The sequence below is a fragment of the Chelon labrosus genome (genome assembly GCF_963514085.1).
Source record: "Chelon labrosus genome assembly, chromosome: 6".
Classification (NCBI taxonomy): domain Eukaryota; kingdom Metazoa; phylum Chordata; class Actinopteri; order Mugiliformes; family Mugilidae; genus Chelon; species Chelon labrosus.
This window is the reverse complement of record NC_140342.1, coordinates 1,711,392-1,728,251: the sequence shown is the minus strand read 5'-3', so window position 1 is coordinate 1,728,251 and position 16,860 is coordinate 1,711,392. Positions and strand designations below refer to the sequence as shown.

The window sequence follows — 16,860 nt, the reverse complement described above, 5'->3', positions numbered from 1 at the left end:
CTGTGGTGTCTGGTAACAGAATGTTGTTAGTGGGGGCCTTTGGGTCCTATGGGTTGAGGGGAGGGGCCTCTGTGGATCATCTCACAGATACTTGATCAGTTTGGGATCTAGTGAATTTGGAGGCCAGGTCAACACCTTGTGCTGTTCTTCATGTTTTTTTGAGTTGTTTCTAAACCGTTTTTGTGTGTGTGTGCGCTGCATCCTGCTGGGGGAGTGTCATTGGGGTGGGGGTGTCTGGTCTGGTCTAGGTGGGTGCTACATGTCTAAGTAAGATCCACATTGATGTCAATTCCAGTAGAACATTGTATTGTCCCAAGGTCAATGTTATTTACTTCTCCTGTCAGTGGTTTTAATGTTATGGCTGATCGGTGATGAGGCGATGCCCTATGAAATTCAACTATCTATCTGTTAGTGACTGTCACTGTTGTAGACTGAAATAACTGCAAACTGCACTGATCCCTCTCATAGACTTTCATTTTAAGTCTTTTTTTTCAAACTGCAGAAGTTCTGGGATGCCCTGCCCTAAAGTGCTTTTGTTACGTAACCTGTTTTTTTTTTTTTTTGTCATTGTCGAGGCAGAAAGTAAGCTAGTGATCAAGGCATGCAATTGGCCAGGAATGTCTGAATTCACTGAACTTCATTTCCATGAAGGTCAAACTAAATGGGAACATGTCTGATTTCAGTAAGAGGCTCATTGATCAGTTTGCTGCTTTGAAAGAGAGATGACCACATTTTAAAAATAAGTGAGTAGTCATTTCCGTAATTATTTGTATGATTTCATTTACTGTCTTAAAGTGCAATGGCTGAATTGTAAATGTTGTAAATGTAATTTGCTGCACGATCCTAGATATTCTAGATTTGCTGCACCTAAAATAAAATGTACTGTATATGAACACTTCAACTTAACTAGTTTAATTTGAACAACTAGCCCTAACATCCCTGCAATGATCTTTCCATTTTTCACATTCTGTCTCTACATTTGACCCTCTACATCTACCAGGAAGCTGCGTGCAGCTAAAGCACAGTGCCTAGGGGACTGAGTCCAGTTCTGAGGACTGTGTTGCTGAAGGTCAAAGACAGAAAAAAAAAAATAAAACACCCAACCCAGAAACATCACACATGAAGGCCTCATTGCATTGGCTCATTATCTGTCAACACAATGATTCACTAATGTTACATAAGTGGAAGGCGTGCATGAAATCCTATTGAAAACAGCGTATTGTGTCTCAACTTTCATGGTTAGTGATAGAACAGTGTAGCTGGTCCTGTAACTCCCACCAGTAGGTAATTAACCTGTTTAACTGAATAATTGTGGCTTCCTGCCCACCCACATGCTTTTTGATTCATATTTCACACCCTCAAAAGCCTTTGTTCTTTGAGCTGGAGACATATGCGCAGGGGGAAATACTTCAGCCTCAAAATGTCAGTTACCGCTCCTTCCCTGCCAGCTGCTGCTTAGAAACACTGTTGTTTCCATGCTGCTGTATTTTTATCCTTCTTCCCTTCTTGTCTTTGTCTTCTCCTTGTCGTCTCCCCTTTTTTGGTTTTAAATGTTTTATTTCGTGCCAGGGAAATGGATTTTCTTTGTCTTTATACTGCCACGTGGAGTACAAGCCGGAGCACATAATGTAGTGAATTTCTGTTCTTTTTTTTTCTCTGCAGCTCTTTGCGACATGCTGCCATACTGTTTCCTTTTATGGTACCAGCTGTGTCAAGATTTGCCTCCTTTGACTCTTTGTTCTCTCCAGCAATATTTTGGAAAAGCAGATTGTGAGGAGGCATGCAGGTTGTCTGCATATGCACTATATTCCTTTTGGCTTGAATAATATTCTCCACATTTGCAAAACAAATCCTTGCCAGCCAACAGTGGAGTTTTTCCGCATGGGAGGTCATCACTTCGAGTGAGCACCTTGTGTGGGAAGACTGGAGAGATGTATAAGAGACCTGATCAAAACAACTCATACATTGTTATTTAAGAAACCTTTGCTAAAGCTTTATTAAACACTTAGTAGAAAAACCCTGATAATCATTGATAAGCTATGTAGTGTTCTCGTACAGGGTGTATGGAAACTCTGCCTAAACAACAAGTTAAACCATTGCCAGTGAAGATGCAAAGAAAGAGCCATAGTAAGTTCAAGCATTTACTGTCATACTTCCTCATTAACATGTTAGAGAAAACTGCAAATTAAAGAATACAAAAACATTGCAGTCTAGTATATACACCATAAATATACCTGTTAAACAAATACTAGACAATCGAATCAATTAACTCACGGCATCGCATCCATGGTGATTCAAAGTAGATGGTAACATGCATACCACCTCAGAGTCAAGTAAGATGGTGAAACAGGAAGTGACTAAATAAGAAGTGATTTAACAGGATGTGACATCATAGTAATCAATGACAGTATCATGGGCAGGTTGGAGAATTGTTCATTTCAAGGGTCCACAATAAGTCTTTCCACTTAGAGGTGAATGACACATGGATATGCCGGCTTTTAAATCCAGAGGACTTCACACATATTCCCATCCATCCTTAACTGCCTCTGTAGTGTGACATACATGTCACAAATTTTCATTTAACCCTTGTTATGTGTTAGAAGGCTGCCCACGTCTTTTCTGTTAGCAGGACAAAACTGACCCAACTTAGCCCGTCCCAAAATTGTCAAAGAACATTTTTTATCAGCCAGCATTGTTTTTCACCTCATATCTTGTTATGCATTCATATCCATATATCCATTGTTTGGCCCAATAGAACTTTTATCTTTAAATTCACTCATTATCTTTGTTATTGTGAAGACAACAGGTAATTATGTTTTGTGACTATAATATTAGAACATATCACAAAAAGTAAATTGCTTGTGTTTTTTTAACTCAGTATTATTAACCATGGTGACATCTGTTGTGTTATGGGTCAAAATTGACCTGTGCATATTAATGTTAGGATAGAGGTAAAAAAGTCCATTCTTTTTTTTTACAAAACCAAACTTTATTTTGCTTGAAATTTGAAATGCAAATAGACGGCCTGGATTGTACATGTATGGCACATCCATCCATTTGTCCCAAACATCTTTAATGGGAGTTTGTATGTTACACGGCGAGCAGCTCTCGTTTCCTGATTGTCAAAGAGAATAACTCAACACATGAAAGGTCTGAAGTGACATGGTAGCACTCCAGCCTGACACAGCATCACATAAGATGACTGTAGCCTCACTACAGGATCTATACACCCCAGCAAGAAGCAACAGCCCCATGTAAGCATCTAGGGGTGTCCTGTCGATTTCCAACCAACTGTTGCAAAACACCGTTCTTCCTTCAGTGTTTGTCACCTCAAGCAGGATCCTCTCAACATACGGTGGTATAAACAGCTCAAATGCTGTCTTCATGTCTTGAACATGTGACACAGCATATCTGTTAGGCTTCAGGGTCATTCTGATGATGTTCTCAGTTGATGCTTTGCTTAGCGTTTTATAAGGGGTCGATGACCAAGACCTCTCTTTGAGCATCTGTGTCATCCCTCCTCTTCATTGGATGCGTCTTCTTGCTCAGGCTCATATTCAACATCATCCTCATTTCAAGTTTTGATCAAGTTTTCTATCCAGCTCTTCGCACATATTTTTGATGTTGTCTGTCTTACAATGTGTGAAATACTTTGGTCGACTCACGCTTTTATTTAAAATGTGCAAGTTTAATATAGTAAACCTCATAACCTGAAAGCAAATAAAACTTTGCACCCTCGCTGTTATGTCTGACCCAGGTTGGGAACCATGGTAATAGAGAATCCCTGTCATTATCACCACAGGTACAGTTTCCCCAGAGAAGAAGATGTTCTTAAACAGTACTAATTAAGTATCTTGCGTACACAATACTACCCAAACCAATTTCACATCAGTATTCTTGAGTTGATGTGAAAATAACACCATGTAGTATTTTACTAACTATAAGCCTATGGCTGCATCACAAATTTATGAAACAAGCAGGCAATCACACTGAACGGAAAATATTCCTTCATATTTTGCTGTAGGACATACAGTAGGCAAACAGAGGACGTATTCAGCTATTTAACAAACATGGAAAATGTACGTAAATCTATCTTGCTGTCTAATTTTTACTTCGTCAGTTCTTAATTTCCTCAGTGACACCTCCAGGTCAAGACAGACTGCATGTTATAGAACATGTTCTGTCAAACTGTCCTTTTCCCATTTACTGTGACAGCACCTTGTTTCAGATACTGAACCTTTTGTACAACATGTCACACTACAATCCTCAAGTAGTCCTATTTCTCCTTCCTTGATTGGATTGCTGTGCCTGTTCCTCACCATTAGCCGACCACTCATCTTGACACTTGGCTATTAGTCTGCATCACACACTTGTCAGACACTTTACCACTCCCTACCTCACTCATTTTCTCCCTCTCACATCTCCAGCTCCACTCCAACTCTGACAAAGGCGATGGCTCCGTGCGCTACATCCTGTCTGGTGAGGGGGCAGGATCTATCTTCATCATTGACGAGACAACGGGTGACATCCGTGCTACCAAGAGCCTGGACCGTGAGAAGAAGTCACAGTATGTCCTACACGCGAGGGCCATTGACAGGAGGACAAACGACTCACTGGAAGCAGAGTCAGAGTTCATCATTAAGGTCCAGGATGTAAATGACAATGCTCCAGAATTTCCCAATGGACCGTTTTCAGCCACGGTGCCTGAGATGTCTGATGTTGGTAAGAAACATTTCACATCTTTTTAAATGATTTTGTAGGAGCACACGGGTGTAGTTAATCATTTAATCATCTAAATTATGTCTCTTTGTCCTAGTGAGCCACATTATTGAACCCACAGGCAAAATAGCAGGCAATATACAGTATGTTCAAAGATTAAGATAAGATAATCCTTTAATTTATCCTACAGTGATGTTACTCGACAAAGCTGCACTGCATTAGCCTGGAAGTCAGACAAACGTCTCCTTCTTTTGTGGTGGAAAGTTAGTCGAATCCCTATATTGGGTACTGATCAGTGCTGCCAGATGGGAAATGAAGAAATATCGTACTGTCGCTTTAAAGTTATCGTATTTTGATCCCAACAACTACTAAAACAACTTGACAAGTCACATGCATTGTTACACTTAAGACTCATTTAGGGTACTGCAGGACACAGACACTGTAACTCACACGTGAAGCCTACGCCAGTACAAGCCATTTACTTGTGCACTGATCAGTCTTGCTCGCTCTGTAAAAACACCACCCAAACGCTAGTTGGCGCTGTGTCTTTTTTGCCATTCGGGTTAAATTTTGTTCCTACTAACTGCTTCACTTTCAAATTCCTGCTTCACTTTCAACAATGGCGACTGAAATGCCGAAGCATCGATGAAATTTTGCCGAAATTACACCTAAGATGAGTCGTACAAACGTTTGTATCTCCGAACATCCTGGCGTGTAGTTACATTTCTGGTGAGGTGCACATCAGCTACGGCGCTAATGTCTGCGCAGGATCTGCGTATGCTCACTGTAGCTACGGCGTCAAATTGGCGCAGAAGCCTGAACCGCCTATTAAACACACCCACCCACTCCGTAAATTACACCTCTTTGTACAACCACTGCTTCCATCTTTAGCTATCAAAATAAAAGCATCGGAACTACACACCGCATGCAGAACTGCCTCAACAGGAGAAACGGAATTGTTTTCAGTCCGACCTCATGTTCATTATTTAAGTTTGTTGCGGTGCCAGTGTACACACTTGAGCTGAACGCTGTCAATGTGATAAGCAGTGAGGTGGAGCCAAGCAGGTATGAGCTGATCAGGCATGCGCAGACATTAGTTTTGTGTGGTAAATCAATCAACTTTTTTTTGGGTGCACAGAAATGCCAAAACTATGTAAGTATTTATCATATATATATTTATCATACCGTATAGGCTCTAAAACTATCAATGTCATGTAGTCATTGATAATTATCATATATCTGGCAGCACTGGTACTGATTATGTTCCAGCAAAAATCTGCCTGGGCAATCAAATCGTTAGGGAGGGCTTTATGCAGTGACTGTCAGAAGAGTAACAGCGATGTAGCTAGTCATATAAATGATCTGAGCAACGTGGAGCTTCTCTGGCTGCTGTCAGAGAAGCGAGCTGTTGTAAAAGATATTGGAGATATTTGTCAGGAATGTCTATCTATGTCCATCTTATTGTGTGCAGAGGTAGTTCTTTCTCTGCACTGGCTGAAACACACCCCATAATGAAATCCCAGTTGTGTGTTACCAGACTCATATTCTGATAAGGACTGAGTCTGGCTAGTGCACTGCACGTTGTAGGTAGGTAATTAAACCCTAAAATAGTCAGTCTAAATTTGTCCTAATCCACTATTCAGAGTGAGATTTTTGAGAAACAGCAAATGAAGAAATTAAAAAAATTAATAAATAAATACGACTTCCACTAAATAAAATGTGTAAATTAAAGAATAATAAGCTTCATAACATTCTCAACTTTAACTCTACCAAATGTGGATCAGATTGATCCAGCACATCCTGTTTTCAGTTCATGGTTTTTCCCACCTCAGACAACTGTCAGCGACAGTCGGTAGTATTCACTGTTGCTTACTTACGGTGAGCACGGCACAAGTCTCGCTGTTTCAGTGATGCTCTGACCCATAATATTCAGGTCCTTGTCAGAGTCTCAGATCTTAGTCATTGCCCATTCCTCCTATATTGACCTAGATAACTGAGCATTCATTTACTGTCTAATATATCCCAGACCATGATAGCCAGTTTTATTACTGAGTGGTCAGAAGGTCTATCCTGATGCCCCAAGCTGATACTGTCAGAGAGCAAAGTCGTGGATCTATTGTTTTTCAAGTTTCCCAAACCAAAGTGGTCCAACATTTCTTTATTCAGTTATTCTCAATTCTTAAATGCGGACAAAGAATGTGGAAACCCGATACAGTATCAGACAATGTGTTATTCTGTTAAGTCTGAGTTATCTTGTATCTGGAATATGTCTTTCAAAATTGACTGCTCACTGGTTATTGTAAAGCAAATCAAAACTAAAATCAAAAATGGATGTCCACATTAGTGTCTTTCAAAATCAGGTTTCAAGATTCATCAATTGAACAAAAATCTATATAAAAATCGCTCTATTTTCTCTTATCTAATTCCGAACTCCCATGATTAATTCCCCTCCAAACCATTCTGTTTCCTCACAGGGGCATCCTCTCTCATTCAGTCATTATCCCCCTGACCTTCACTTGGTTCTGTTACTACCTACTCCCTCTGATATTTTTTTTCTCCCCTGGTAACCCTGGTAAGTGAAGGTCAGCACTACGTAAATGCTATGCAAACAGCTTGTAGTTGTGTGTTCACTTCAAATAGTGATTGTTATATGATTAAGAAAAGCTGCTTTTTCTCAGTCTAGATCCTTGAAATTATGAGCTCTACATCAGGCTGTATGTCAGACCAAGAGGATTAACTGAGAGGAATAACATTCAGAATCCTACTTCGGAAGAATTATTAGCCTACTTACAGAAAAATGACAGCAGTATTCATACTTTACTAATGATCCGTTTATCATTTATAAATGAAATATTAAAGTATTTACAAAGAAGCATACATATTATAGCATACTGACAAAAGTTCTGCGTTGTTTGCAATGCAAACTGCGGTTAAATGCGTTATTATTTTTAACGCGTTAATTCTTTTGTAATTAATTAATAAATAATACATATACTCACTAAGTAGTATTATTGTTCTGTATCACCTGTGTTTGTCTCGTTGTCTCAAAGATAACTGATGCTTTAAATCTCCTTTGTAGAGTCTTTACAAGGCGTAGGTAGTCCTCACTTTATCACTTTACATAAACTCACAAATAGTTAGTTTACTAACAATCAATAAATGGCTTATAACTACCATGAAATACAGTAATACATGTTAGTAACTATTAGTACATGTGTAAATAATAGATGTATAAATTTACATTTAAATAGTTTATTAACCATTTACATACACTTTCTAAATTATCTTATATACCTTGTAAATACTTAATAATTAATTAATAATTTATAAACTATATAATGTATGTATTTTTATTAATACCATTATCAAACACGTTATAGAGGTGTATTGTAAGCATACTAACTAACTCGTGTAGGAGTGACAATACTGAATTATGTATTTATTTATGCTTCATAGGGGACAGTTATTATAAAGTGTTACCAAATGATTATTATTATTCATTTCTGTTTTGTTTGATTAATATGCTGCTGCATTTTATACGATATATTGCAGTTGCTTCCTTCCAGAGTGGCAGTGTTTGACTCTTCAACCACTGCCACTCTGGAAGGAAGCACTCCTCCTGACATTGTATGCTACCTTTGCTCTGAGGCAAATGTGCTGCAGGTCTACCATGATGAATGAGATGGATAATACCTTTGGCATCTCCAGTCTGCTTCTACACGTTCAGGCTAATGGACTCTGGCTCTATTTAAGAGCACTGTAAAACACGCTGGGCTTAACTGCAGCTCATGATACTCATCCAGGGATGTTAACTGTCATATGTACATGAAGACAAGATTCTTCAGTGTTGATGAAGAAAATATATTGTGGCTAGATTAGCCTTTCAGACTCTAAACTCCTCCTTGGACAGCAATTGTGATTTGTTTAGTTTTGCTAAATACTTTTTTTGATCAAAGTCTTTTTATTATTATTATTTTCCAAATTGTCCAATTATACAAAACAGCACAAACAATACAAAACTACATGGACAGACACAATCTGAACAAACATAACATAAACCCTTCCCACCCCATAAGAAAAAAAAGAAATAAAGGTGAGTGAAAAAATTATGCATTTAGAAACAAATATTCCTTCTGTTCCACAGGCAAATTTCACAGGGTCACATATTTACTGTACACAGTTACATTAATTATTCAGTAAAGTTGGCAGCAGCCACATTCTCAACGAAGGATATGAATGGTTGCCAGGTAGAATAAAATTTCCCAACAGATCCTCGAATGGTATACCACATCAGTCATTTTAAGGTCCCATATCTTTGCCAGCCAGTTTTTCTTCCTCAGTCATGTGTAGCAAGCAGTGGCAACAATTTGATTTAGCTGCTTCTACATGATTAGTTTATTGTTATTGTAGTTTGTTGGAAATAGTGTTTGTGCAAATGAATAGTATCTTGTCTGCTACAATGTCGGTATCACATACTGACCTCAGTGGCTATAGATCAACTTTTCAAGAATTTGCTGTTGAGCCACTATATCAACTTTAACATGGCTGTTTTATTATTTGATTTGATTACTGAATAACTATTAACTATTGCAAAACTACCCTAGATTCCCTATTATTAGCTTGTACACTGTACTTACTGGACTAAGCTAATCACTACCTGATCACTCATTATGTCATCCTTTCCTGTGCAGGTACGTCAGTTTTCCAGGTGACAGCGTCAGATGCAGATGATCCAACCTACGGCAACAGTGCCAAGATAGTTTATAGCATCCTGGAGGGACAACCCTACTTCTCTGTTGATGCCAAGACAGGTAACATGGCCTGTGTGTTTAATTTAAATATGTTTTACTGCTTCCTGGGGAAAGGGAACTAGGAATCACCATGCACAAGCATTACTGCAAATAACCTAATGAAGCTATTTGGTTTGTACTTTGTTGTCGGCTAGACGTTTATGAGAACTTTAATGAAGGAGCTTTCCAGATTGTGTTAATGGTGCAGGTGGTGACTTCCTATGAACTGCTTTCAGCTTTGGAGGTAGATTTTTTAATAGGCAGGTGTCACAGGTGGGGGAGACAGTGCAAAATGAAAATCTCCACCTGCTTCATTATTTTTGGTGAAAGACCAGCTGCACCGCAGGTTGTTAACTATGTTTAGTTCAATGATTTTCATGAATCCCTACTGGTATTATTAGTCTTTTTCTCAGGAAAGCACAAATACTATAGACAAAAAAGTACAAATAAAAAGTTTCATGTAAGTATACAGTGTATACTAACAACAAAATCATTGGTACAGAATGCTTGGTGTATGCTGTACCAATGATTTTGTGTAGTTTTAGTAGTTATATCAACTACTCTCCATCTTCACATATGGAAACTGTTCCACAGTGAAGGTGAAACAGTGGTAATGGGAAGAGAAGGTTTCTGGTCAGATAAAAAGTAGCCATGCGAAATAGTGACTGGGGACTTTATTTGCATTAGTGGCAGAGAAAAAAAAAACTTGAGAGGGACCTTTATTTCATATTTTCACTATTCAGCAGTAAATGCTGGCTCAAAACATCATCCGTGTATACCATAAACTGTACATAAATGGACAACGCATCCCCACTTCCTTGCATTGGCCAAACTGATGCCATTTTCCTGGTGATATGGACGGCGCCTTCTTGCGAGTTTGGAGCAGAGTCTGCACAGTACAGTCCGAGGGAGGAGCCACGCAGAGCCGTGTTATTGATGACCCACCCACCCTTCCTCTAGACTCACTCACTTTTTCGTTTGATTAATACTGCTCTCTGCTCTACCTCCACCAGTTTCAAGGAAATGTTGGATTATACACTGTACTTATTATTATTAAGTACGGAACCACTTCATGGAGCAGGCATGGCAACTTGTAGTCATCATGATTACATCCTGTTTACTAAAACAAAACTGTCCCGTTGTGTTTAAAGAAACTTTAATAACATCTTAAAGCCTAACAAGGTGGCTATCTATTCAAATTAAAAAGGAAGCCTTTTGCAGGTAGGGTTTGTTTGAAAAAAATAAATCATCAGAACATGTTGAGATTTGGTGGGAACCTAACACAAAGCCAAGTATATCCTGATATACATGGTAATATATACGTATATATATACATATATATATATTTTATTTTTATTTTTTATTTTGGTGTCCCACATGAACAGATAACAAACATGAAAGAATTGTGGCAATGTGGCAATTTTGTGTCAATACTGAGCTCATACATTGCATTGTTAGACAAATTCAAAGTTGTCTGTTGAACAGTCTTGTCACCAAAATATTACTAACAAAGCAAAAGGAATGCAGCATGACACGACACGTTGACCAGTGTGACATCACAAATATAAATATATAATATATAAATATTAATCTTTATACCTGGAATGTTTCTTCCCAAAATTTGCATCACAAGGCTTCTTTTTCATGAGCCATGGCCAGGCCTACATTCTCCACATCCTCTTTTTCTAATATATATAATTTACTACTGTGGACTTTAGATGGATAATGCAAGCGTATGACTTTTTATTTTTATTTTTTTTTCCTACCTTGTGCCATAGCCTATTGTACAGTCTGGTTTATTAGATCCATGTCACACAGTGTGCTTTCCATGCATAACTGTAGCTGACCATGATTGTAGATGGCATTATTTACATAATCAGTCACTGTAACATTATTGGCATGACGAGGAGCAGTGCACACATTTCTGTGGAATACATTCCACTTCTGCTTACCTCAAATCAGCTGATACACTGTATACCCTAACAGGACCATGTAGGACTTAATATACACAGAGGTATGAGGGGAAGGAATCATAGCATGTTTTAATCAAAGATGACATCTCAATCTTTTCATACACCCCCATCTTTTCAATAACACATCAGCACTTTAATTTTACTTTGTGAGAATGATTTGCTACACAGCAGTGAACTAGTGCATTGTAAATCAAACAGCTGCTGCTCTTGACAACACGTCAGAGCAGAATTCAGAAAAGAGGCTGTGCAGGAAAAATAGGCTCTTTGTCCCTGTGCCACCAACCTCTCCTCTCCTCTTTATTTCTTCCAAACAAAAGCTTTCCATGAAACACTGCGCCGTCCATTAAAGACACAAACGGGAAGGCCTTGTAGAAACGGTATACACAGAATTTCAAAGTGCCTCCAGTGACAGTGCTTTCCAAAGCATATTCCATTCAATATGAATGGCCTTAACTCTTAAATAGCTACACATTTTACACATGGTATACTATATTCCCATATATGCCAAGCGTGAGTCTTGTGCTTACTTGACTAGAATAATGTTAGCTCATTTAGCTACAAGAATAGAAAATGTGATCAATTATCAACATGTTTTAGCCTTTCCCTGTGGTAAGGTTTGCAAATAGACGATTATTTGGCCTGAAACCCTTCTCCAGATTTGCCTCTTAAACATTTCTTGCTTCCACTTTGCTGGAATTTGGCAATGGTAGTTCATTCATGGAAGATTTAATTTTTACAAATAATTAAAAATCTTCAAGATCTCAGCTGGTTCTGCCTGAAGACAGGCTCACCAAGATGACGAGGAGCAGCAGACCAAAACTGATGACAGCATCAACTGGAAAAGGACTGTGGTCATCAACCAGGAATCATCAGATGGCAGGGGAAGATCAAGGGGACTCTTCACACAAAAATGAAAACGAAATAACTGAAACTGTCAGCAGTTTTTGTTACCTGATTTCCATCTGGCTTTCATGTCACCGTATTTTGCATGTCTGGAGTCCAGTAGCAACTCCTGCATGATCCTCCACGCATCACAAGTTACAGACAGTGTGCACATGGCACACAGACCGAAGTAGATACCAGGCTGAACCATTCACAGCTGACAACTTGAATGATGTCCAAAATAACAGGCCCAGAGGGCTAAGCCGTCCAAATTAAAATTAAATGGCAGACGGGGTGTCTGTCACAAAGGCAAAAGTAGCAGACAAAAGCTGGCAAGCCAGAGTTTATAATCATATAGACTATTTGACAGGAGGAAAACTGTGTCCACTTGTGCTAGTAAAATCCCAAGTTGTGCAAACCAATTAGAAGGCATTACTGAGGCCACAGTTTTTATCAGTTAATTTGTAATTTTTAAATTAATTTGCCTTATTTACCTGGCACATAGCTCATCCCTACACTTTATTCTGCCTCCTGTCACCTGCTTTTAAGGGTAAAACTAATCAGATAATACATTTTCTGACCAAATTTTATACTCAGTATACCACTGTCACACTAGTCTATCCACCCTCTGACTTGAGTAAATCTGAAAGTGTCTCCCATGCGAAGCAACGAGTCGGACTATGACAAGTATGATCATTCAGTAAATGATAGTAAGCCTTTTTCACACCTTTTTGTAAATATTTGGACATGTGGCAGGAAGTACACCACTGTAAAGTAAAATGTTACTAGAACACTGGGCCATTCTTATTGTTAATAAGTATTGTGTGCTCATCTAGCCTGGTTTAGAGGTAACAACCTGTGTATACACAAAAAAAGGTTTCAGCTTTGAATTCTGCTTGTTTGATGTTTTAAAGATTTATCAGTGCAGGTATGCAGGAATTGCCTCATCAATATTTGATCAGGCGTCCATATGAATTCAAAGCATACAGCAACAGACCACACAGTGCACCCAGAAATACAAGGTGCATGTTCTCTTAGCAGTGTTTTGGGCTTTCAGGCTGTATAATAAAAACCTCAGACTAAATGAGCGCAGCACGAGCTGTCCTCCACATCTCTCGCCACAAATCTGCCTTTTATCTTTTCACCATTCTACTTCTGCTCCTCCTTCACCCTCTTCTGGATATTATCTTGACTCTCTTGGTTCAGAGGATTGCATCCCATCTGGACTGAAGTAGTGTTTTTGAGGCACTAAGGAAGCTAATCATGCCAGTGAGAAGTGTGTGTATTTGTGTGTGTTACCAAAGCCCCTTTTCTACCACTGTTTCACAAAATTGCAACTGCACTCTTGAGGAGAAGAATGCAAACCCACTAACCCGGAGTCCGGTAGCGGGTCATGTCAGCTACAAACTGACATGCCAACATTAAGCTTGTCGCTTGGTTATTACTAATGAATCCTAAAGGTCTTCTGTTCTTCTAATAAAATAAAATCAGACTCACAGTCTGCAGTCTTTGGATGCTTTGCCTGTTGACACCAATTGCATTGCACTAGTCATGTCTGGAAGAGATAAAAGCCTGAATGGCCTTTTCTAAGTTTGCAGGAGAAATGAATGACCCGATTGTGGTTGCTTTCTTAGTTGAGTAAAACAAAAGGATCAAAAGACAATTCAGTTCAGAAAAAAAAAGACACAGAGGGATTCACATTACAGTGCCTATATGAAGTATTCACAACCCTTGGAAATTTTCCCCATTCCTTGTTTTTATACATGAAATCATGGTCAATATAATTTGGCTTTTTTGACAAATATTTGCAAACAGGTCTTCTCTCATGTCAAAGTGAAAACTGTTTTTACAAACTAACTATTAATTAAAAATATGTAGTGTAAAATAAATGCATAAATATTCACCCCTTTTAAAATGATTTAACAGAGGTCCAACTAGTGGACGCTAGAACTGTCACAAATAATGAAATGGGAATTACCTGAGTGCAGTTGGTGTGTGTCAAGTGATTGTAGTATAAAAGCGCCTGTTTCTGGGAGGTCCAGTCTTTGGTTCATCTGTATTTCTACTACAATTAAAAAATGAAGACAAAAGAACACTTCAAGAAACTCAGAGAAAAGATAAAGTCAGGAGTGGGCTCCAAAATATTTCACTGGAGTTCAGTTAGATCCATGATTAAGAAATGGAAGGGGTATGGCACTTGTTTAAAACTGCCTAGAGCTGGTTGTCCTCACAAACTGACTGACCAGGCAAGAAGAAGACTGGTGAGGGAGGCCACCAAGACACCTATGACCACACTGAAGGAGTTAAAAGCTTCAGTGGCTCAGATGGGAGAAACTGTACATATAACAACTGTTGCCCGGGTTCTTCACCAGTCGAAGCTGTACGGGAGAAAGAGGAAGCCACTGCTGAAAAAAGCTCATATGAAATCTCACCTAGAATTTGCCCAAAGGCATGTGGGTTCATTGGTCTGATGAGACAAAAGTTGAGCTTTTTGGCCATCAGACTAGACACTACGTTTGGCGAACACCAAACACTGCACGTCACCACAAACACATCATCTCTGCTGTGAAACATGATGGTGGCAGCATCATGCTCTGGGGATACTTCTCAGCAGCAGGCCCTGGACATCTTGTAAAGGTAGAGGGGAGCATGAATGCAGAAATATATCGCTAAATCCTGGAGGATAATCTGACTCAGTCTACAAGAGAACTACGACTTGGGAGAAGATTTATTTTCCAGCAAGACAACAACCCCAAGCATACAGCAAAAGCAACACAGAAATGGTTCAAAGACAACGGGCGGGCGGCTGTGGACAAAGGGTTAGCGGTTCGGAATGTGCTACATGTCCTTGAGCGAGACACCGAACCCCCGGTTGCTCCTAGTGCGGGGCACTGAATGTGTGTGTGCTTGTGTGAGGTCGATGTGTCTGTGACTGTAAAGCGCTCTGAGTACCAATAGGTAGAAAAACGCTATATAAAAACAAGGCCATTTACCAAGGCCATTTACAACAAGGTGGATGTTCTGGATTGTCCAAGTCAAAGCCCAGATCTCAGTCCAATCAAGAATTTGTGGATGGACTTGAAAAGAGACGATTCACACCCAATCCCTGTGCAACTTGCAAGGACGAATGGAGAAAAATTAAAGGGTCCAGATGTGCAAGTCTGATTGAGGCATATCCACACAGACTCAGTGTTGTAATGGCAGCCAAAGGTGCAATACTGACCTGAAGGGGGTAAATATTTATGTAATCATTTACTTTAACTAAGATATTTTTGTGCAATTTTTTTCAAAAGAGACAAATTATATTGACCATGATTTCATGTATAAAAGCAAGAAAAAAGTGAAACATCCAAGGAGGGTGAATACTTTTTATAGGCATTGTATTTACAAGGTACCCAGATGAGAGGAGAGGAGTAATTATATTAATTCCTAATCTAGAGTCATTCCACTGCAGAAATTTTATTTCAGCATGACAGGACATAATGCGTAAAACATCAGCGGGATGCAGCTTTAATCATAAATCATCCATGAAGTAGTGGAAATCAATGCAAAGGGTACATGTGATTTGCTCCAGGGGATAGTATATACAGCAAGTGCACATTATTTTAACAAGTCAGTCACTCACATCTGTTTGATAATTACCAGCTCAATATGTGCTATTTATCCAGTATAGTACAATGGGAGTTGACATTTTAGGTTCACTATTACTGGTTTACGCCAACTACAGTCCGCAGGTCTGTTTACATCAGTGTCTCTGGTTGGCTGTTGTTCCCCTAAAGCATGTTGAGAATCCACCATCTATCACACAAACTTGTCTGACAGCTAGCAAGCCCATGGACATTAGACTGCAGTTTGTGCGAACAAATAAGCAGCATTTATGTGGAGGACAGGTGGAGTTTCATATTAAAACCTTGCCCATGGCAGCTTTAAAACACTGCTCTCCATCTTGATCAGTGTGATTAGGACAATGGATGCTCCTTTATACTACATACAGGAAATTAATTCTAGGTGTTGGTCATGCACTCAGCAGCCAGTTAATCTTGGAGACTATCAGATGAATGCTAATGGCTTGTTTAAAGGTTGCAGGGCATCTCAGTTGGCTGACAGGTGAACTTAGTGGTTCAGGCAGGTTGGAGCCAAACACAACATGTTGGCTGGGATTCACTGAAGCATTCTAAGCTTTACAAACACACTTTAGGACAATACACAAATTCTTGATGTGGGAAGAAGGGGTGTTCAACATAAAATTGAAGTATCTCTCTCTCTCTCTCTCCCCCCCCCCTCTATCTATCTATCTATCTATCTATCAATCTATCTATCTATCTATCTAGCTTTATATATTTTTACACACCGAATTAGTTTTTCCAGTCGCACATTCCACACACAAAATAAAAATGACAAAATGTAAATAAATAATAGACAAAGCAACAGACATTAAATGCAGAAAACTAGATATATACATATATGACACAGGATTAGTCTTGAGCTTTTTTAAA

The 16,860-nt window shown here is 39.0% G+C and overlaps 1 protein-coding gene across 1 annotated transcript in view; it reads left to right on the top strand.

Annotated features, from left to right (window-relative positions):
• LOC311489230 (cadherin-18-like) overlaps positions 1 to 16,860 on the top strand; it is a 79,933-nt gene that overhangs the window by 25,036 nt on the left and 38,037 nt on the right. Inside the window, exons 2-3 of the mRNA XM_084546205.1 lie at positions 4,428 to 4,722; positions 9,411 to 9,530. Of these exons, the coding sequence (XP_084402331.1) occupies positions 4,428 to 4,722; positions 9,411 to 9,530 (415 nt within the window). The remainder of the gene's footprint in view (positions 1 to 4,427; positions 4,723 to 9,410; positions 9,531 to 16,860) is intronic.